Source organism: Vombatus ursinus, unplaced genomic scaffold (assembly GCF_900497805.2).
Source record: "Vombatus ursinus unplaced genomic scaffold, bare-nosed wombat genome assembly UNPS02001419.1, whole genome shotgun sequence".
In the NCBI taxonomy this organism is placed as follows: domain Eukaryota; kingdom Metazoa; phylum Chordata; class Mammalia; order Diprotodontia; family Vombatidae; genus Vombatus; species Vombatus ursinus.
Window position 1 is genome coordinate 2,012,925 of NW_020941197.1, and position 24,493 is coordinate 2,037,417.

Consider the following 24,493-nt stretch of genomic DNA (forward strand, 5'->3'; position numbering starts at 1 on the left):
TAAATTGGTATGGAATGAGCTGGTCTTTGCAAATGATATTCAACAATCAATCACATCTTTAACATTTCACAACTAACTTAGAGATGTAGAGAATATAAGGCCTCACTATGGTTATTGTTTTTCAAGTATGAAAAAGCAGTTCATAGAGCACAGAGCAAGGGTGGTGACCTTGCAGGCTGTTTTTTCAACAAAATGTTGCCCATCAACCCATTAAAAATATTCAAGATTCCTTGAAAGATACAACAGAAACAGTCCAGGTCCATGACCATGTTCTGATCATATATATTAGGCAAAGTATAATTCAAGGAAGTGTATGCTCACTATGCTTCTATCACTCCTGTGATAGAAGAGATCCAGAAGAGAGTCTTTTTTAAAGACAGATTTCCTGTGGATGGTAAAATCCTCCAGTTGCTCCTGTTTGCAAATGACATTGTGCTTATTGCATGAAGTGCCAGGATATTTGCAGGGTCTACCAGAAGGGATCTGTAATCACTAGAGAGTTTGGCCTGACCATCCACATGGGAAAGCATTTGCTGTTCAGAATTATTTAATGTAGCAGGCAGCTGAGAAGAGCAGTGGATAGAGCACCAGGCCTAAAATCAGGAGGACCTATGTTCAAAACCAGCCTTTGAATAGACACATAACATTCACTAACTGTGTGACCCTGGGCAAGTCACTTAACCCCGACTGCCTCACCAAAAATAATAATAACTATTATTATTATTATTTACTGTAATCAGATCTGAAAAGTAGCATTGCTGCAGACCACTCATTAGAGCATGGTAATCATTTTGTATTGATAGACCATTTTATATTTGCATTGTGAGGGGATCTTGCTTTCACTCCTGATAATGATTATTTTCATCTTCATAGAATCCCTGGCATCTCTTAGAGGTTGTACGAATGTCAACCTCTTCCTTTACCAGAAAGTGCAGAGTTCTAATAGATGTGACTCATGTCAAGTGATACAGCAAGAGATAACTTGGCCATCTTGGCCATCTGCTATCTTCCTGCTGTTTCCTGCTGTAATATCCATCTGTTTAGAACTGATTTATAAGAAGCAGCTTCTTAAAACATCCCCCTCCTCGGACTCTCTCTTTTCCATCCTACATGTCTTCCTTGAAACCTTAAGGTTCCAATGAAAATAATTTCCCATTTACTAGTTACAGTGTGACCTCATGTCACAATGTTCAATACCTCATGTTCTACATTAATCTTTACCTTTCCATAAGTCCATTCATGAAGATACTGATCACGTTACTTTTCTGTTAACTAATTTGTGTATATAAATATTAAATGTATTAACTTTATATATTATGTTCTCTATATTTTTGTATGTTTTTGTTGTCCTCCCCATTAGAATGTAAACTCATTGTAATTAGGGATATAATTAGGTCAGTACACTACCTCACATGGTGCCTGGTACACAGTAGGTACTTAATAAATGCTTCTCAATTGATGCTATGTATTTAAAGGTAATAGTACTGACAGTGATTGTTAACCAGTTACAGGTACAGAGATGACGTTCAGTTAGTAAGTACCTGTTGAAAAGGCTGGACTATAATCAGCATGGCTTTTATTCTCCCATAAGAGAAGGGAATACACATTTCTTATATAGTACCTACTATGTGCTTCTGGGCAAGCAAGAAAAGGAGGGAACCAAGACTCCATTTTGTGAAAATGTATTTCTTCACAACCAAGATTATGAAACTGAATTCTGTGTAGATCATAACCAAGCCTGGTCCCAGAGATAAAAGTTGACAAAATGTACTTCACCCCCATAATTGAAGAGGTGAGGGACTACGGATGTGGAATATTATATGTGTTGTCAAAGACAGTCAATGTGTTGGTTCATTTTGAACTGTTCTTTCTCTTTCTCAATCTTTGTTACAAGTGATGGTTTGATGTGTTGGGTGGAAATATATTCAGAAATGAAAGTGAAGTGAAGCATAAATAAAAAACATCAGAATAAGATATCATTTTCAACGTGGTCAATGCCATGCCAAAATTTGTTTTGCTTGACTATGCATGTTTGTTACAAGGGTTTTGTTTTTCTTTTTTTTTTCAATGAGGGAGAGGGAAGGGGAGGGGCAGAAAAAGAAATGTTTTTTCATTGGTAATAATAAAATTCAATTTAAAAATAAAATGTACCATCAAACTTTAAAAAGGTATTTTTATAAAGTCATGTTTTGATACCGGTTCTCCCAGTCTTGCCTGGGCTGGAATTTCTGTGCAGATGTTAAGGGATCCCAACACTGATCGGCTTGGAAGTTTTGGCCTGCTTGGTTTCGGACCTGGAATGGTTCAACCCACCTTAGGCAGCCTCGTGGCTGGCTCTGTCCTGCGGCAGGGTGGAGTGACTATATTGGTGCCCAACTTAGTTTGGACACCCGATCAATTTTAGCCTAACTGCAGTTCAGAGATTCTGAACTCCAGGATCCACCTACCAGCTTCAGTCTCCTTGGTTTATCAATGATTACACCACTGCCAGACAAAACAAAATAATTCTTAAGTATTCTTTTCAAAAAAGAAAAGAAAATATATTCCTTCATGTTGGAATACAAAGGTTTAATTAAAAACAATTATTTTTCTATTTCATAAAGAACAGTGAGTCTGGAATTTCCAGGAGTCAGCTAAGGCTACATGCCAGACATGAGGTAAGAAGAAAGAAACATTTGTTTTTGTAAAAATGACAAGTTTTTGTCCCCAGCTCTTAAGTTTCACTGTCCTTTGGCTTAGGGAGGCAAGTAAGGTTTTCAAATTCCCTTGCTAGCCCATTTGGTAAAGCAACCCACTTTTGTGAGCTGTATAGTTTAGGGTTTTTATTATGGCTACTTCCTAATTATTTTCTTGGAATGGTTGGAAGGCCTAAAACTGAAAATCCAGATGCATCTCAATAGTGAATAGCCATCTGTGCAGAATCTTCTGAGGAATATGCTCGCTCAAATGGGTTTCACCTTCAGAGACTGGTTTTAGTGAGTTTTATTAGTAGTTTATGCACATTTAATTTAAGGTCTCCAGAATTGCCTGGAAGGCCCTTAAGTATTTCATTTAGATTGCTGAATTAGTCCTGAAGTGAATAAACCTATTATTCCCTTGGTTTGATCACTACTTAATTTGAGCCCTCCCCATGAAATTTCTAAATTTGCACCATGAACTCTATTGAATTCTCAAGTTTAGGTCAACTTTTTCAGGGCTAACAAGGATGTCTAGCATTGACTACAACATTATCCTAATTCAGTTTTTCCTTTTTTTTTAAAGCTAGGAATCATTAGGAGAATTCCAAAGGACTCATGGAGATGACAGAAGCAAAGAATTACAGAACTTCCTCAAAGGACCTCTGAGGCCACTAAGTCCAAACCACGACTGAGCAAGAAACTGCTCTGCAACCAAGCAGACAATCTAGCCTCTGCTTGAAAAGTTCTAATAAAGGGAAAACCACTACCTCCCTAGGTAACTCACTCTGCTTTGAGACAGCACTAATCATCAGAAAGTGACAACGAGTCTAAGTTTACTTTACTACTTTAAATCCACGGTGCTTTGGTGATGGAGGCATGAAATTACCCCTACTCCATTTAACCCACTATATACAAACTCTCTCAGCCCCTAACATCTCATATTCGTAGTAATAGGGTGACAAACTTTGATTTTCTTTTTTGGTGAAAAGGGTGTAATGAATGACAGAGTAAAAATATAATAACTATGAAAATTATTACACTGCCTCTTTACATAATACCATTGGCTTTTTCAGATCACAAGGTAACATAGAGAAAGTTAGAACAGACCTTAGAGGTCATCAAGTCCATCCCCTCCCTCAATTTTGCAGGTGAGGAAACTGAGTCACAGAAACATTTAATGATTTGCCCAAAGCCACACATATTTGGTAAAAGAGATGGAAATCACACCCAGGTCATCTGCTTCTAAACCCGCCACTCTTTCCATTGCAGTTTGCCAAGGATAGGCAATGACAAAAATATGTTTGCAAAGGTTAATTCACTAAATCCTCAAAATAGCCTGGCAAATTCAGCTAGGATTTATTAGCCTTGTTCTAAGGGAGCCCTTCAGACAAGTTAGTGCTGCCTTTTAAATCCAGATATAATCCACATGAGTAAGATTGTAGAATTACAATGGATGGGGAGCCCTAGGCTCAGTAACAAGCAGATGTATGATAAGGGCAAGATTAAGGACTGGACTGTGATTTCATTAGCTTAAAGAACTCCCATATGAGGAAACTATATCTATCAATGCAGCTCTGTCCCCTTCATCATGTGACTTTGGGCAAGTCATACAATCATTTAGATTGTTTTGTTAGTCTTCTTATAAATAAACTTATTTTCCCTTTTCTTTGACCACTGCTTAGTTTCAGCCCTCTTCACAAAATTTCTAAATTTCCACAGTGAATTTAATTGAAATATAGTAGATTTCAATAAAATTCCCAAGGTCACACATCTACTTCAGATGAGAGGTAGGATTTAAACCCATGTTTTCCTATCTCCCAGCCTGACTTCTTACCCACTACTCCATACTGCCTAGGTGTGTGATCCCAAGGAAATTAGTTAACCTCTCTGAGCCTCAGTTAACCTCCTCTCTCAGCCCCACCTGAATAATAAAGGGATTGAACTAGATGAGAGACAACATAACACATGGGAGAGGGATTTGGATTCAAATCCCATCCCTGACATTTAATAGCTATGTGACCGTGGATAAATCATCTAACCTCTTTGAATTCCATTTTTCTCACCTATAAAATGGAGATAATCATACTGTATCATTTTAAAAGTTTGAGAGACAGTTTCTGGGTAATTTAATCATTTTATTAATAAGTCTTATTAACAAAAGGATGGACATTTGGCCATGTCTCTTAGACCAAAGACCCCTTGTGGTGGTGGGCTCACAGTTGACATGCTCTTGGAAGAGTAGGTGTTCCTGGCAATCAACTCTGATTGTTTAACAATTAATGAGAAAATGAATATTACAAAGAGAAGCTGGGCTATATTACAATGAGGGTCTTGGGGTACACAACTTGGATCACTCAAATTTTGGTCAAAGAGACTTATCAATATACATATCACCTGTATGACAAAAGGGAGAATCCACATTTTCCCAGATCTGAGTAAACAATTAACATAAATGCATCCATTAGCTTAAACTTAGAATTTCTTTTACTGTTTTTGATTTAGATTTTTAATCTGGGTAAATCTTTGAGAGAGATTTCCCACACCAGTTGATTTCTGGAAAAGGGGGAAAACCTTTGTTCTGATTCAATAATTAGTTATTAACACAAGAGAGAAATAATCATTTCTCACAATACCAATAGTATCTACCTCACAGGGTTATTGTGAGGGTCAAATAAGACAATATACATGAAGCACTTTGCCAACTTAAAACATTATACAGATGTCTATTATTATTATTATTATTATATATGTAAGGAACAAGCGATTGGTGAGCAGCCTGTTGTATGTGGCTCAAACGAAGGCAGAATAGCCATCTCTAACCTCTTTTCCTCTAACCCTTCTCCAGGGAGAGACTTTCATTCCTGTCAGGAAGGGAAGAAGAAAGTTGGGGTCAAAGGTCACTCTGCTGTCCTCAAATATTGTTAGTGTAAAGGATATGATTCATTTTGAGCTAACTTCTGATCACTTTCTCATTTCTGGAGGGGAAGGAGGACCCCAAACTCTACATCCAAGGCTTGACTCCTTTCCAATTAAAGACTAGTTCCATAATTAACATACAAAGTGAATAGCAAAGAAGCCCATTTATCCAAATTGTAGCAAAATCAAAATCAGAGAAGGAATACATGGGAAAACAAATCAAAAAATACAGAGTAAAGGAGCTCTCCCATTGGGAAGAAGATAACTCAGTTCAACCAAGAGAGAGAATCTTGAATCTCACCCAAAGGGAAACAGCCCAAAGCCTCCAGAGTAGCAAGTTAGGGATAGGGACATGAGAGAGCCTACCTTCTGCTCCCAGAGTCATTCCCTTCAGCAACCTGAGATGAGTTTGGCCGAAGAAGATTTCAAAGATCTCCAAGATTCAACTGGAGAGTCCCAAAGGGACATCCCTCTTAAAGAGTGTCCCAAGGGAGACTGGCTGAGAACTGAAGTTCACACCTCTCTCCATCTCCACTCTGTCCCTCACATAGAGCAGGACCTTCATTTCCACCAATAAGGAGTTCCTTACCAATGAGCTTTGGGACAGAAGCTACATATATAAAGTCTTTCCAACTTTATGATCCTATAGGACTACTCCCAAAATTCCATGAATTAGTTTGGTAGACAATAATCTCCATTCTACCCCATATCCTGCCATTGATTAAAAGTTTCTGGAGGCAGGGATTGTTTCACTCTTTTTTTTTTTGAGGGGGAGAAAGGAAGCAATCAGGGTTAAGTGACTTGCCCAGGGTCATACAGCTAGTAAGTCTCTGAGGTTAGATTTGAACTCAGGTCCTTCTGAGCCTGTGCTCTATCCACTCTGCCACCTACCTTTTCCTGTTTCACTCTATCTTTGCATTCCCAGCACCAAAGAGAATGCCCTGCACTTCATAAGCACTTAATAAGTGCTTACTGAATCGAATGCAGGGACCCCAGCTTCTTATTAGAATATCAAGCGAATTCAAGCATAAATCTCAATAATATGGAGACCTAAGGAGATTCAGCCTCTGTTAATTTGGTTTCCAATTTGTGGACTCAGGTAGATCCCCAATTTTGACAAAAAGCCCTGAGGCTTGCTGCCTCTCTCTTCAAACACTATTATTTCAAATCCTATTATTGTGTTAACAGAAAAAGTCTACCTGTAACCATCCTGTATTAATTGTAAGGTTTTCAACTAGCACAGGCCCTTACTTTGAAGAAAATATGCCTCAGATTTGTTAGGTACCTTATCTTGTAAATAGTAGAATATCCTTGATTAAATTAAAGCAATCAACTGCTCTGTGTACTTCAAGTAAGCTAATAGAATTACTCATTTAGCCCTTAGGGATGCTTGTTTTCAATGCATTGGTTTATTTGCTTATAATAATTCAAGAATCTATTTCAGACATATTAAAATAGAAGCTAATTTTAGAACAAGGCCTTTTGCAGATATGCATTCTATGCTGAATAAATTAAATTATAAAGATTTATACTAAAACTCTGAGTATGCTAAAAAAAAAAATTTTTAATTAAAACAACAAACAAGGGTCAAATGTGGTGAGTATAGTCATCAACCTATTTCACAAAGAACTATGGCTACTATCTCTGTGAGAGATCTGTGGCTTGGGCCCTAAATTCCATCTGACCACTGAGCTCCTCATTGAGGAGAATAACCCTTATGGGAAAGGAATTCAACATCCCTGCTACTACCACCATCAACAATTAACTAATTGCCAATGAAGTCCAAGAGCCGCAAGAATAACAATGTCTCATAGACTAACCTCCAGCCACTGTGTTTTACACATTGTAGGTATATAATAAATGGTTTTTTTTAATTCATTTCTTCATTTAACTCTAACCACTCAGGAGAGAAAACCCAAAGGCACTATTCTCATTCAAATCAAAGTTTGGTAAACAAATACCTAGAGTTCTCTTAGTTGCTAAGGAATTCAAGAAACTTAGGGTGGATGCCATGGTAAACAGAGCTCCTCTTCTCACATCTCCTTGCCTATCCCATAAAGCTTCCTTCTAGTAGGATAATTAATTAAGAAAAATCCAAGTCCCAGAATAGACCTTGATTCCCCATATATATTGGATTTAAATTACTATGATGGCATGATTTAAATTTTCTTGTCTGCAATTGATTGTGCTATCCAGTTTGAACGGTAAGAAAAATTCCAGCTATCCATACTGCAGAATAAGAGATTTAAAGCCATAGGCAAAATCACAGGGTTTGAGAAGGTTAATTCATTGAGGACCCCTATTCCAATCAGTATTAATCAAATTGATATGATTCTATAGGGGTAGTGATTATAAGTTCTGTATATCAGGTCCCAGAGCTATGAACTGCAGATTGTAAGATCACTTGCTTAATCATAAGAAGTTAACTAGAAGCCTTCCACCCTCGTTACTCCTTGTCATGGTGACCAAGCCCATTGTGGAGGAGATGACTCAACTACATGGGAAGTCCCCCAATTTATTTTTGTACCTCTAGACCATTCTCTCTTGTCTTGTTGATTGAGCAGGTTACCATCTTTTGACCACCTAGTCAGGGAAGATATTCTTTGCCTTACCCAACATTTTTGCTTATGTGTCATATGTCAACCAATGGAATTATTCTGTATTTTAGTATAACTGTCCTTGAATATCTAAATATCTAATCCTATAAAACTGGGGTCCTGGAAGGAGGGCGCATCTCAGATAATGAGGAAGATCTGAGGTCCACTTCATTAGAGGGCACCATGGACCCTTTAATAAAGTGTCATTGGCTCAGAGCTCTGCTTCAGTCTCTCTTATTGTAGGCTGAATAATTTCTATCCCCACAAGTTTCATATCAAGCCCAAATAAAAACTAAAATGTATGTAATGCTTCAATGTTTACAAAGTGCAAAACATGCATTATCTCATTTAATCTCTCCATCAACTCTGTAAAGTAGGAGCTATTTTCAACTCCACACACACACACCCATTTCCAGTGACTTGCCCAGGGTCTGTTGCAAAGCTAATGAGTATATGGGGCAAGATTTGAAGGAACCAAAACCTTGGCCTCCAAATACAGAAAACTATGCAATAGGACATGCTGCCTCTCTGTAGAATAATAACAATGGAAGCTCCTGAAAAGCAGGAATTAAATCATTTTTTGTACTAGTACCTCCTAAATTTAGCACAGTGCCTAGTATATAGTAGTTGCTCAATAAATACTTGTTGATTGAGTGACTGAGTAAAGAGATATGAGTATTGGACTGAGACTGAAGACCAAAGGACCATATTCTAGTTCCTTGCTCTGCCACTCACTACCTTACTATGACTTTGGCCAAGTAATTTTCCGCTCTATTAGGCTGATATTTTACAATTGTCTCATATTTCACAATTGACAATATGCTTCTACAAACAGTATCTTATCTGATTGCCACAATAGTACCATGAGATAAGTATATGATATCCATTTTTTTAAATGAGGAAACTGAAACTCAGAGCAATTAAGTGACTTGTCTAAGAAACAAAATAATAATTTATTAAGTGCCTACTATGTGCCAGGAGCTTTGTAAATATTGTCATATTTGATCCTCACAACAACCCTGGGAAGTAGGTGCTACTGTGAACCTCATTTTATAGTCAAGAATTTTTCCTCAGGGTCTCACAGGTAATAAATGTTTGAGGAAACAAACTCAGGTCTTCCTAATTCCAGGTCTAGGGTTCTATGCACCACACCACCTAGCTGCCTCAAAGCCACACATCTAGTAAACTTCTGCAGAATGGATATTCAATATCAGGTCTTCCAAATCCAAATGCAGTACTCTCTCTCCACTGCTCTAAAATTTCTCTAATTTTTTCTCAAATCTCTTCTGAGAATAGAGCTAGACTTAAGCAACATAAATCAGAAGATTATAATGATTACTGGAATGAACTTTATGTAATGATGTTACTAACTATATTTAGTATAGTTATTAGACGTGGAATCCAATTAAACAGATGGCCACATGCTGATCGGATCAGCCCACAATCGATAGGGACATTCAGTTTGGGAAATGACCATAATTTCCTGTTCCTCAATGAGGAAAATAAAGGGAGTAAGGGACTGGGGAGCCGAGGGAAGTCACAAGGAAAAACTCCACCATTATTTTCAGACAAGAGTCCTAGCTAGGAAAGAAGGAAAGGAGAGAGGAGATATAGCCACCCAAAGGATTACTCATGCTCTTGCCTGTGCATGTAATTTACAATGAGAGCAAGACTGGTCATTAGGAAAATAGGAACAGCTTGAATCACTTAATTAAAACACTGCTCAAAACTGTTAACTCCAAAACCATTCTGCCCATGAGGCTGTGGAATGCCAATGTACTATTTTGAAACATCTTTCTTGATAAACTTTTGATTAGCGCAGTTCTTCCAAATTAAGAGCATAGGGGGATTCTTGTAGGAGCTGACCCTCTCTAGGCAGCAGTGGACCTTGAGAGGTGAACTAATGGCCACTGGCCTCACTGTTGTACACATTCCAAGCACCAGAAGAGCAGCAACAACACACATTTCATAATGGCAGTTCTTACAAAAGCAGTGCTGTTTGTAGAAATAAGAAAGGTTAAGTTGTACTTTTTATTGCAAAAGCTAATTTCAACATAATTTTTAAAGGTTCCTTAAAATCTAAAATTTAATGAAATAGCTCCCCAAAGGTACCCAACATTCTAGAACCCACTTCTTCCCTGAAGCTACAATCAATCAATCAATCCATCAACAAATATTTACTATCAACGTAACTGAGTGAAACTAGAGTTACTTCATTCACGCTGTGCCTACTGGCAGATAGGCAGATTTTTTTTAGTAGAGATATAATAATAACAAAAGCTCATATTCATACAGAACATTTAAGACTGGCAAAAACTTTTGGATACATTACTTCATTTGATCTTCACAACAGCCCTGTAAGAGAAGCACTATGATCTCCATTTTACAGAGGAGGGCAGAGCTAAATGATTTATTCAAGGACACACAGCTAGTTAAGTATGTGAAATAGTATTTAAACCTAGGTCTTCCTGATTCTAAGCACAGTGTTCTAACTACTATCCTATTTTATAACCTAATTAGTTTTCCAAATAGTTTTTGTCTATGGATGCCAGGAATTCTGGGTTTCAAATAAGTAGTAAGGAAAAATAACTCCACACAATTTGAATTTTTTGTAAGCTTCTATCTAATACCATTTTTACTTTTTTGAGTATGTATGTTAGGGTCATATCAAGTTTGAAGGTTACAGTTCCGTTTGCCATACCTTTTTAAAATTAGGATAATAAATGGCAGCACCACTAGGAAAATTCTTAACTAAACAAGAAATTGATGCAATAGCAGAGAAAAAAAGATCATTTCAATTAAATGAAATCGTAAAGGTTTTTGCATGAACAAAATCAGTGCAACTGATTAAGGAGGGAAACTGTAAACTGATGGAAAATCTCCACATCAAATATATCTAATAAAAGTTTTAATGTCTACAACATATAAGAAATTAACATGATAGTATAAAAAAAGAGCCATTCCCCAGTGGATATGAACAAACAGCTCTCAAAAGAAGTATATACTATTAACAACTAAATGGAATTTAACAACCAAATAACTAATAATAAGAGAAATGCAATTCAAAACAACCCTGAGGTTTCAATCCCCATGATTATTCACATCTAGCAATTTGGCAAAGATAACGAAAGATGTTGAAGATTCTGGGGAAAGACAGATACACTAATATGCTTTGGGTGGATTTGTGAATTGTTCCAACCATTCTGTAGAACAAGTTGAAATTACTCTTAAAAAGAAAAATGTTGCCAAAACATCCATAGTGTTGGACCAGTGATTTTACTGCTTGACATATACCCTAAGGAGGCTAAAGGCAAAAAGGAAGGTCCTAAAATTCACTGAATTTTTCATTCTTCAGAGTTTCATTTGTGTTAGCAAGGAATTGGAAATAAAATAGATGCCTAGCAATTAGGAAATAGCTTAAAAAAAACAGTTATGGTATATTAATATTACTGTGTCATAAGAAATAATGAATATGAAGAATACAGAGAAGTATCAGAAAATTTGAATGAATTGAAGAGTGTGCCAGAAGAGCAATATATACCCAATAACCATTAACAATATAAATGGAAAGGATTACAACAAAAACTCAATGCTGTGTGATGATAATGACCAAAAAGTCCTAGAAAAGCAACAAGTGAACATATCTCTCCCTCTCTGCATTGCGGAGATGGTCTATCAGTTTGCAATATTGCATGCATTATCAGATTTGGTTAATGTGTCAGTTTTGCTGAATTATTCTTTTCATTTTTTATTCTTTGTTACAAGGGATGACTCACTGGGTAGAACCTTGGAGGAAGGGATGTATTTGGAAATGGAGATAATGTAAAAATAAAAGCCATCAACAAAAATTAAAATCATAAAAGTAATCACACTAGCTACTTTCACAACCTGTTGTGAAGCTCCAATGAAATGATGTAAACTTCTCTGTAATCAGAAATAAACTACTATTATTTTGTCAAATACATAAAATGGACTTATTTCTTAAGAATAGACTTGGCTGTGCTAAAATATATGATCACAATATTAAGAAACAGGAAATGCTTATTTCCAACCTAGAATAGCCCTCAAAGATCTTTCTGATAGCTTAGTATCCTTTCAGCAAAATTTAAAAGATTAGGAACAATTTTATGCAGTGTTTTAAAAATGATGATTTACTAATGTGTGATGATTTCACATATATATTTAGTTCATATATATATTTATTCCCTTCCAGTATTCATCAAAATAGCTAAATTAGTGCCCCTGGCCCTTGGCAATTATTATATTTAAACTTGGCAGTTACATGGCAGCTTCCTTATTCAAATGAAAAGTAGTGAGTAAAACAAACTTTCTTATTCATTTAAAATTATAATACACAAAGTAGCTTAAGGAGCCTACATTGAACAGTCATAACACCTGTGTTCTCCCTTCCCTTCCCCCATCATTCAAATCCATTGAACATCTGGGACAAAGATAGAGTCATTTGCACAGAGGATGGAAGAAAACCCACTCCTCTGCCTGTCCCACCAGAGGTAAACTCTAAGAGACCATAGCAATAACATCACCATTAGTATCATAAGTAACTTGCTTTGTTCAAAAATATGAGATCCTGAGGGGTTCTCAGACATGCGGGACAAGCAGAAACAGTTGTTTCCATAGCGTGGGTGAATGGCAGCTGCCTATTCTATCCTAGTACCAATATCGTATAATCATTGATTTAGCTCTAGAAGGGACCTTGGAGGTCATCTTGTCCAATCTACTTAGGAAAGATGAGGAGTCAGATGTTCAGTCACTTTTAGGATATAAAATCAAAGTACCTTTTTATATGTGTTAACAAAGTGGCCAAGAACTGAAGAGTGCTGACATTCAGAAAGACCTGCTTTTGCAGACACCTAACATCCTCCATAGCACAAATTTAATTTAAAAAACCATTGTGCTCAACATGTACTCAACATCAATAATAAGGAAAAAAATTTCTGATTATTAATGTTGTTATTCATTCAGTTAATTCTTTGTATGAATACTAATTTTTTTTCAGGGGGGAAAGTCTATGATTTTGACAATATGGGAAACTTCCAGTATTAAAACTCTCTCCATCTATGTAATAGAGCAGTCATTGTCTATAGTTTATAGCCTTAGAGAGTTGCCTGGGACACTGGGAAGCAAAATGACTTGTTTATGATCATACAACCAATATCAATTAATCAATTAGTCCATCAAAAAGCATTTATTAAAGGCCTACAATGTGGCAGACTCTCTGCTAGTCACTGAGGGTAAAAAGATAAAAATGAAACCGGCCTTACTTCAAGAAGCTTACCTGTACATGTACAAGTTACTGTGAGTATATTTTTAAAATATATATATATATGTATATATGTATATGTGTATACACACAAATGTATGTTATGTATATGCCAAAAATATATAAAAGGTATTTATTTCTATATGTGTATATGTTATATGTATAATAAAAGTATAGATTTGTGTGTATGTATGTATACTCACACAAAACACATATAAAATAAAAACAAGGTATCTATTTCTATATATGCATACATTATATATAATATATAATTTACTGATTTTTTCAGCAATTTGGCAAAGATAACGAAAGATGTTGAAGATTCTGGGGAAAAAAAACACATACAAAAAAAAACACATACAAAATAAAGACAAGGCAACTCAAAGAGGAAGAATTAGCAGATAGGAGGATCAGGAATGACCTCATACAAAAAGTAGAATTTGAATACAGCTTTGAAGGAAACTTGAGATTCTAAGAAACAGAGGAAAGAGAGAAGTACCTTCTAGGCAAAGAGAAAGATCTGTGAAGAAGTACAGACAGGAAGATGGAGTGTTGCTTGTGGGAAGCAGTAAGAAATCCAGTTTGGCTGGACTAAGGGGAAAGTGAAGGGAGTGATTTGTAATAAAGCTAGAAATGTAGGTTAGATCTAGGTCATGATGGGCTTTAAATGCCAAACAGAAGTTTGTATTTCATTCTAGTGCAAACATTTTTTAATATTGTTTGGTGTCATGGACTCTGGCATTCTGGAGGTACTTATAAACCTGTTCTCAGAATAATATTTTTAAATAATTGAAGGAAATTCTAAGTTCTAGTTAGAAGGAAGTGAAAATAAAAACATAATTTTTTTTTCCCATCCAAGTTCATAGACTAACCCCTGAAATCTATCCAAGGACCCTAGTTAAGAACCTCTGTCCTAGAAGTAAAAGGACATGAACTTATGTCTTACTGAATCAAAGGCTGGCCCTCTATCCATTATTCCAGGCTAACATAATTGCATTACAAAATATAAAACTAAAATATATATTTTCTTAATTCTAGCAACAGGACTTTTCCTTCTCATTCCTCATAGCCAAATGGGTCCTAATGGTTTAGCAGGTTATTGTTTTTTTTCTTATCAATTCCTTTAGGGATCTGTATGCCAAAGACAAAAATTTATAGTAGTACTACCTTACATTTGCATAGAGCCTTATAGTTTACAAAGTGCTTCCACCTTTCAGTTAATCACTTACTCAAATGAGAATTTGCAAAATGTCTTGCAAATCTTAAAATAGTATTCAAATGCTAGTTACCATTATCATTATTACCTCCATTATTTCATTTGGTCCTCACAACAATCCTATAAAATAGTAGTATTATCATCATTCCCATTTGACAGATGAATTAAGAAATTTAGGTTTGAGTTGCCCAAGGTGACAGTGACAAAGTTAAGATCCAAGGTCTTTTGAAGCTAAATAGAGCACACTCATTCCACTATATCAGGTCTTCTTAACTTTTTTGTGTGTCTTAGACCCCTTTGGCAGTCTGATGAAGCTCATGCACCTTTTGTTATCATAAAGTTTTTACATAAATAAAATAAAATATATCAGATTACAAAAGAAATAAATTATATTGAAATAGGTTTTTATCAGAATACTTTAAAAATCAAGTTCACAAACCCCAGGTCATGAACTTCACTATACTCTAGGGCCTCGCACAGCACAGAAACATGAGAAAAAAATAGATTTTTCTAGATTTTGAGATTTTAATAGCTTTAGAATAACTGATTATTTTAAATGTAAAAGAAGTAAATAAACAGTTAAAATTAAAGTGAAGTGAACAGAAGCAGGAGAACAATTTACACAGTAACAGCAATATTGTAAAGATAATCAACTGTGAAAGACTTAGTAATTCTGATCGATAAAATGACCCACCACAATTCTACTCATGATGAAAAAAATGCTATCCACCTCCAGATAAAGAACTGATGGTTGTGCATATTAAAGCACATTTTTCCCTTTCTTTTTTTTCAGAACTTGGTTAATACAGAACTATGTTTTGCATGACATATATAATGCAACATATATTTGCATTATATATAATTATTGTATATTATATATAAATATATAAATATGTTTTTCATTTTATATGTGTCTATATATATGGAATGAGTATTGTTTTTCTTGCCTTCTCAAAGGGTGGAAAAGGGAGCGGAGGAAGTAGAGAAATTGGAACTAAAAATAAAATAAACTTTTTTTAAAAAATAAGTTAAAATTAAGTTTGTTTCAATGATTTCATTTCCTTAGAGATTTTTGTGCACATGTTGATGTTTAAGAGGTCATAAAACTCAGAAAACTACCTTTGATGTAAGTTGAGAGAGATGGAGTGAGACAAGCATATGGCTACAGGACCCAGCATCTTCCCCACAGTATCTGTACATTTCATTGAAAAACATGCTGCAAAAATGTGTGATAATGAGAGATGCATTTCAGTGGTGTTGCTTTCCAAATAAATAACAGAAATCAAGGAGTCAATACTTACTAATCTGGTTGGTAGATGCACTATAAAAGGCATTGACTGTGGTTGGATTGGTGAACCACCTGGAGAGAGAGAAAGAAACATAACCACCAACAACTGTCATTTGATAGGCAAGCACCCAAAAGAACACAACACAAATGTTGAATTTTATTCAATAAAAACAAGAAAGTAACGGTCATGTGATACATCAGAGTAGCCACAGCATTTTAATGTTGCTCACTTGTGGTACTGATCATGAATAATTACCATTCCAAGTTGTATGTAATTCAGGTATATTCAACAGGTTCCAAAAGGAAGAGAGGTTTATTGGGTTTTAATAATTTCTAAATAAAGTTGGTGCTGCTGTTTTTGAAATTTTGAAACAGCTCTAGAATTTGAAGTGCTCTCTTCACAGATAAGAACATAGCAATACTGTGGGCCTCCTGGACTTGCCAGGGTAGGCAAGTCTCTGCCTGGCAGGATGAGGGCAGGCTTGGGTTTCCAAAAGTTCTTCACTCCTAATCTGTTGGTTAGAAGTCCTTGAGATAAAGGTAAGGATAATTAGCTAGAGGAATATGGCACTGACACTTCTCTGTCTACTGGGTCCAAACATGCTCATGTCTTCCCTGACAGGAAGAAACCCTCACTTGATCTTTCCATCCTTGCTAACTATAATTCTATATGCCCTTTACAGCTAAACTTGAAAAAGTGCCTCCACTTTCCTCTTACTCTCTTCTTAACCTTTTGCAATCTGATTGCTGACCTTATCATTTTACCAAAACTGCTCTTCAAAGTTACTAATGATCTCTTAGCTGTCAAATACAATGATCTTTACTCAATCCTCATTCTCCTTGACCTGTCTAAAGCCTTTTCACATTGTTAATAACTCTCTCTGATGGTTCAGAGTGAGTGTAAATAGCAATTGTTTCTATTTTGGCCAGAAACACCGAGGGTCTTCCCCTCCCAAATTGATTTTTTTGGGGGGGATGACTAGGTAAAAGAAGCCATTCTTTGCCTCTCTCTTACCTAGCCTTAATCACTGAATGGGCATTGCCTCAGACAAACTGAGACCTGGGAAAGACCTTAGCTTAAAAAGGCCAAGGTCTCCCACTGTATCTGGGGCTCTTTCAGGTCCTGATCAATGTCTTGCCCCTGGACCCAGATGACTCTAGAGAAAAAAATGAGGCTGGTGACTTTGCACAACCCTGCCTCACTTAAATCCAATTCACTTGCAATTCATGACATCACCTTCCCAATGCCATGGTCCTCTTTGAGAACAAAGGACAAACAACAACAACAACAACAACTCTCTCCTTCCTGATATTCTTTTCTTTCTAAGTTTTTGGGATACCACGTCTCTTTGTTCTCCTCCTTTCTATCTGACTGCTCCCTCTGTGTCTATTTTGCTGGATCCTCTTCCCAATCATGCCCTTTAACCACAAGTGTCTTTCAGAGTTCTGTCCTGGTCCATCTTCTCTTCTCCCTCTATACCACTTTACTTGGTGATCTCACCAGCTCCCATAGATTTAATTACAATTTCTGTGATAATGATTCTCAAATCTACCTTTCCTGGTGCAATCTCTCTGCTTACTTCCAATCTCACATCTCCAATTGCATGAATGTCCTGTAGACATCTTAAAGTCAAATTGTCCCAAACAGAATTCACTATCTTTCCCCCTAAATCCTCCCCCCTATTATTGTAAAGGGCACTACATTCTCTCAGTCCCTCAGATTAACAACCTAGGAGTTAGCTTAGACTCCTTACTGTCTCTCTCTTTCTGTCTCTCTCTGTCTCTGACTCTCTCTGTCTCTGTCTTTCTGTCTCTCTGTCTCTCTCTCTCTCTCTCTCTCTCACACACACACACACACACACACACACACACACACTGCCCCCTCATATCCAATCTGTTGCCAAAGCCTGTCGATTTCACCTTTGCAATATCTCTCAAATATGCCCCCCTTCTCTTCTCTGACACTGCTTCCACTCTAGTGCGGACCCTCATTACTTCACACCTGGCTTCCTGCAATAACTTGGGGATGTTCTACTTGTCCCAACTCTCCCCCCATTCCAATATGTTCTCCATTCAGCCACTGAAATGATCATGTCACTCCCTACTCAATAAATTCCAGTGGCTTCCTATTGCCTCCAGGATCAAATACAAAATACTCTGACATTCAAAGCCCTTCGTACACTAGTCCCCTTCTACCTTTCTAGTCTACTTATACCTTACTCTCTGTCATGTACTCTTTGATCCAGTGACACTGGCCTCCTGGCTGTTCCACAAACAAAACACTCCATCTCTTGGCTCTGGGCATTTGCTCTAGCTGTTCTCCAGATATGGAATACTCTCCCTCTTCCACTTAAAGACTTCCCAACTAAAATCCCACCTTCTATAAGAAGCCTTGAAATCCTCTTCATTCCAGTGGCTTCCCTCTTTTATTTACTATTTACCCTGAATATAGTTTACTTAGTATATATTTGTTTGCATGTTGCCTCTCCCAGTAGATTATAAGCTCCTCGAGGGCAAAGATTGACTTTTGCCTCTGTTTACATCCCCAAGGCTTAGCACAGGGCCTGGCATATAGTAGGTCTTAATGAATGTTTATTGATTGATTGCTCAACTGTTTTGCATAGATCACTGAACAAGTAAATGATTAAAATTTTCTGCTATTATTATTTAAGATTTTTCACACTGTCAAAAAAAAAAGAGTCATATCATTATTGGTTACATTGCTCAAAAACAGGCCTTATTTCTAACTTCTTTCAGTGCCAGCCACTCTAAATCTTCCACAGGACCATGGAGTCATTATATCATTTATGTATGTCTAATTTCATATCAGCCTGAAATTAGAAGATACTTTGGCTAAAGGTCAATTCAGCAAATCAGACCACTGATTCTGACCCTAAGACTGCTCTGCCCAGCTCCTAGGCCTGCTGTGAGAATGATGTTTCCTTCTGCTCAAGTCAATCACGGATTACAAGTCTTTCTCAGCTGTCACCTGAAATGACACCAGCTTCTCTATCAGTGACTAGTAACTGTTTCCACCAAACTGGGATTAGACCTGAATTAAATTCATTTGCTTTCAACCTGAGTTCCCTGGATGGCTTATTTTTCCTGAGAAAAGTAATTGAAATTCTCAGTGATGTGGTTCTTAGTTGTACAGTAGAAAAAGGAATGAGAACCAGGGTTTAAATCCAACCTCTAACTTTTCACTTAAGTTACCTTAGCCTTAGATTTCAGTCACAAAATGAGATCCTTGGATTAGATAACCTCTGGGACCCCCTCTAGTTCTACATCTGTGATCTCTTGGACTCTAGGTACAATCTATTTCATCATCTAGAGCCACCAGGAGGATTTTGAAAACATTACATATAAGGTAAAGCTCAAGGAACAGGGGAAAGTCAGGTTGTTAGAGGAGAAGCCGATTCAGGCTGCCACTCGGTGAGTTCAGGTTCAATGTCGGGATGAAATGAAGTAATCTTGGGTCATTGAACAGTTGACAAAGGAAGGTTTATCTAGCACTAACATAAAAAAGATGTTCAACGAGGATATAGTATCACTTAGCTCAGTAAGCATGGCTCCCCTCATCTTACATATGGAAGTGTAGAGGGTCATCAAGGCACAGTGTGGTGACCTCCATCATTTTGGAACATTCATCAAGTCTGAAGGGCAATGACTTCACAAGTGGGCCTTTTTTATGTCCTGAGATGACAGGGAACTTATGTCAATATGACCAGAAGCAACCAGGAAGCTGCTGGTCAAGAGAGGCCAAAGCTTGATTCTTGCCCCATACCCAGGCTAATCAAGACTTGACTTTGTTGACTTTTAGGGGAAAACTAGATTAACCTATTTAGAGGAGGAATGACTGTAAATATTGATTCTTTTCAGGCAACTTGGCTTTTACATTTGTAGATAAACTTGAATCACAACATGATCAATGACCTGATTTATTCACATAATTCTACCCTCTCTACCATTATCACCATCCCAATGTTTGCTGGATATATAACTAAAAACAATAAGAGAATTATTCAAATGTATTCTGAACTGCTGGAATGTATGACTAAAGGTTCATCAGAAAAACCCAGACCCCTGTATCCAGAAATATAATTTCTCCCTTGGTGGGGATTCTGAAGGCCTGTTTCTTTATTGATCTTTAAGAGTAAGTGTTTCTATCTTTATTAGGCTGGGAATTAAGAGAAACCCAGGCTCTGCATGAGCCAATCCCACTACTTATCAGCATGGCAGAGTTGACCAGCACTGTTTTTGGCCTATGCCAGTTTGCCCCTGGATGAGCAATTTAATGCCCCCCCAATTCCTGAGGGATCATCATATTGATGCCGAGCTTTATGTGTATTTACATAGCCCACTGTAGCTCAGAACTCCTGAGCTCAAGAGATCCACCAAGCCCTACCTGTCTGATAACTGAGATTACAGAAGTATACCCAGGAGTATACCACCATGCCTAGTCATAGGTTTATTTGAAAAGTGATTGAGAAGACCTGTGAACAGGGGCTCATCTTTATTCTCTTATTTTTAGCAAACATTCTATTATTCTAACTACCCATAGTATCTACTCCTATAGATACACATGATTATATTTCACTTATCATCTTATTAATAGAGTATGTTGTATACATGGAAATATGTCTCATCTTCCTACCAAAAAACAGTCACTTCTTTAAAAGCAGAACAATTATTTCACATAGTACGTAGTACAGAGCTGGGCAAACATAAGGAAATAAAATGAATCATCAATTAAATCACATATATTTCCTTTCTGAAATATTTAGAGGGCAAAAAGAAAGCATAGAGATGAAGATAATATGGGGGAGATGAGAACATAAAATGTGAAAAATCTCAATAAAGAAAAACTAGTTTCACTATAAAAATGGCATATAATAGTTTCATTGTTTAAAAAATATTCAATATTTTCATTTTTTTCCTATACTTTACATCAACATTAGGACTAATTAGACTATATATGAATGAAATAAATCATGTCTAAGTTTTATGATTCAATTATTAATTCATATCACATAACCCAAAATTTCCTATCCTGATGAAATCACAAGTATGGACCCCAAAAAATATTGGTGGAGAGGAAAGGTTACTGGACTTGCAGTGAGGAAAAATGGATTTGTGTCCCACTCTGATACTATGTGTTTAGGTCAAGTCACTTAAGCCTCTGAGCTCAGTTTCATCATGTTCAAAATGAAGGACAATGATACTTATACTATTTAACCTTACAAGATTATAGGAAAAGCTTCTGAAAGTCTTAAAGTAGTATATAAATGTGAAACATTATTATCTACCCATTTCATAATACTGTCATGAAGAAAGCTCTCAGTAAACCTTTCAGCTATATACAAATGAAGGTTATGCATCAGGGGTTTGCTGATCAATGTTCAATAACCAGCTTTGTTAAACATGTTTTATGTTTAACCTGCATTATTAAAATTTTCTCCGTCACTTTCGTAAGTGTAGAGTCTACTAGACCATCAACTTAATGATAAAGCTAGACCCGATTTGTATCATTTGCCAATTTCTGGGGTGTAAATGTTCACAATGAACATTTAACAAGTCTCTTAGGATTTGGATCCAGCACACCTCTGGCTATTAATTACCTTCCTCAAAGAGTTGCTGTGATATCAGTATGGTACAGTGGAAAGAGCACTGATTTTAAAATCAGAGGACTTAAATTTATCTACTTACTATTTTTGTGATACTTTTGAGCAAGTCACTCAATATCTCTGGGTCTCATCTATGAAATGAGAGACTTAGATTAGAGGACCTATGAGGTCCTTTACAGCTCTAAATCTATTATTTTATGAAATGAAATAAGGACAAGAATAGCACCTATCATTTCATTATAATAGGGAGCTCTCAAAAGAGGAAACCCCCACTATCAATAGAGGAGCATCTCTGCAATTTATAATCTTAGAGAGTCACCTAGAGCACTGAGCATGACTTGCCTGGGATCACAAAAGCCTGAATGTGTCAGAAATGGGACATGAACCCATTCTTTCTGTCTCCAAGACCAGCTCTCTATCCACCCCTCCATGCTGCCTCATATATGAAATTAGATAATTAATGTAAAGTACCTTATGCAGATCCTTAGCAAAGAGGCTAATGTAAAGGGTAGTTATTTCAAGCTGGAAGGAGGGCTTCAAGGATCATTGGAGACAAAAGCTGCTCCACTCAGGAAGAGAGAGAAACCCAAGGGAATTTTGGAAGCCCTTACTGACTGAGGATGGGTGGAGGAGGGGATGCATATTAGCCAATTGCAAGTGAAAAGTGATGCTACCCCCAGCTAAATATAATCAGGAGAAGTTAAATCTTATCGGGTAGAAGTAATGTCTGACTAGAATTTTGTGGTTTCTCTGCTAATGAGACCTGGAAAATGGATTCCTTCTCCACTTCCTTCCCCTCCCCTACCTCAATCATTGCCTGCTATAAAGGCATCACTTACCCTTGGAAGTTTCCTAATCTCTTTAAGCTTTGTTTATATACTGTATGTATTTATATAATGTGTTTTGTCTCCAGATAAAGATAAGCTGATTTTTATTGCATGCTGAGTAACTGTTTACCATAAAGGAACAATAGAGGACACTGGGGAATCCATGAACCAATAGCCTTAGACTTAACCTTGAGCCTATATTGAAGTGTCCACCCCACACCCCTGAAGACACAAATAAAGGGCTTTGTTTTAAAACTGTAAGGTTTTTCACAAATGCAAACAGCTTTAATTATTGTTCCTAAAAAATTTCCTGACCAACATGCCAGCAACAAATACATTGTAATCTATTTTTCATATAGTGTGTGAGAGAATATAATACCAAATAAGTGAAAACTCAAGAAAATGAAAAGATTCTTTTACATGGGGATTTTATCTATTTGTAGCCATATTTTAAAGGGTAAAGGAATTGAGTCCAAAAATGTTTTGTTATACTAGAAGTGAGAATGAGTTAATAGGGAAACTGCTCTAAAGTAATTGCTGAAAATGGAAATGATGAGATGAGGGAGAGAAATTACATTCTGACATGCTGAGCAATGGGGTAAATCCTTTATTTTTAAGCCTGCTGGTAATGTGACAATTTGGAAGATGGGACCCTAAATGTATATCTTTCAGGGATAACCTGCCAATTAATTTCATTCTTGCTGACATTTCCTACTGTGTGAGCGACCTCTTCAATGCACATTAGTGCAGCTAAAATGGATTCCAAGAGAATGAAAGATGAAGGGTGTTTATCTCCCATGCCCACAAAGAAGCAAAATGTTATTTCAGTGCTTTACAAGCATTCATGTTGGGTTAAAGGAAGTATAGAATCATGATCTACTGTTCAAAGTAAACTGCTATAGAGGAGATACTTCAGAATCATCCCCACTCAATTAACTCAAGCATTTTCAAAGCCCTAAAATGCCTATCAAAGTCAATGGACATCATAAAGCTAAAACCCCATGCAATGCCTCCGAAAAGGTAACAGTTGGTAAAATCCAGAAGAAAAAAAAACTTTACACTACTATCTGGTTACTGTGCAGAGAAAGCCCCCAACAACCTAATGCTGCTTTCACTGAATGTGCCTATCTCTAAGACAACAGGATATAGCCACATCATTGTGGAGCTCTAAGATACAGACCCTCCCAGAACAAAATGTTCTTGTTTATAAGAGCAATACACCTAAGACCATGGTCAAGTCAGTGTTTATCCCATTTTACAGATGAGTAACCTGAAGCAAATCAAGTGATTTGATTATGACCACATTTCAAGGAGTCGTCAAACTTAGGTTAATTGCCTTTGGTTCTCAGCTTTGTAGTTTTTGAAGAAAGACAATCATAAGAACATTATGAAAAATAATCATCACTACCCAATAATTCCATTGTGGAAAAAATACTCTGAAAGTGTTATCAAGAATGACAAAAGGGGCAGCTGGGTAGCACAATGAATAGAACACCAGCCCTGGAGTCAGGAGGACTTGAGTTCAAATCTGGCCTCAGACACTTGACACTCACTAGCTGTTTGACCCTAGGCAAGTCACTTAACCCCAACTGAATCACCCCCCCCAAAAAGAAAAGACAAAACGTTATCTCTTCTAAGAATCTTAAAATAGCATTTTATGTAATTGCGAAATAAAATAAAATAAAACTAAAATTAATCTAAATGTCCAAAAATAGGGGAAAGGCTAAATTATTTGCAACACATTAACATAACGGAAGGAAAAGATAGCATAGCATATTAGAGAATCAACCCATGAGTCAAGAAGAGCCTAGGATGAAATCCTGACTCTGACACATACTAACTGGTATCCCTAGCAAGTTACAACTTTTCAGCGCCACTTGAAGATTACTCTAAGTTGTAGAACAATTGCAGGTGTACCTTGGAGGAAAGCTCCTCCCTCTAAGTTCCCTATTCTGATTAAATTACAAGTCCGGTCCAAAATATAATGGAATGCTATGAGACCTATCAGTACCAGAAATACAAAGAAATCTAGACAGATCTTTATAAAATAATGCAAAATGAAAAAG

General features: G+C 36.7%; 1 protein-coding gene across 1 annotated transcript in view; it reads right to left on the reverse strand.

Moving 5' to 3' along the window:
- PHEX (phosphate regulating endopeptidase homolog X-linked) overlaps window positions 1–24,493 on the reverse strand; it is a 263,978-nt gene that overhangs the window by 44,622 nt on the left and 194,863 nt on the right. The window contains exon 15 of the mRNA XM_027868359.1: window positions 15,990–16,048. Coding sequence (XP_027724160.1) covers window positions 15,990–16,048 — 59 coding nt within the window. The remainder of the gene's footprint in view (window positions 1–15,989; window positions 16,049–24,493) is intronic.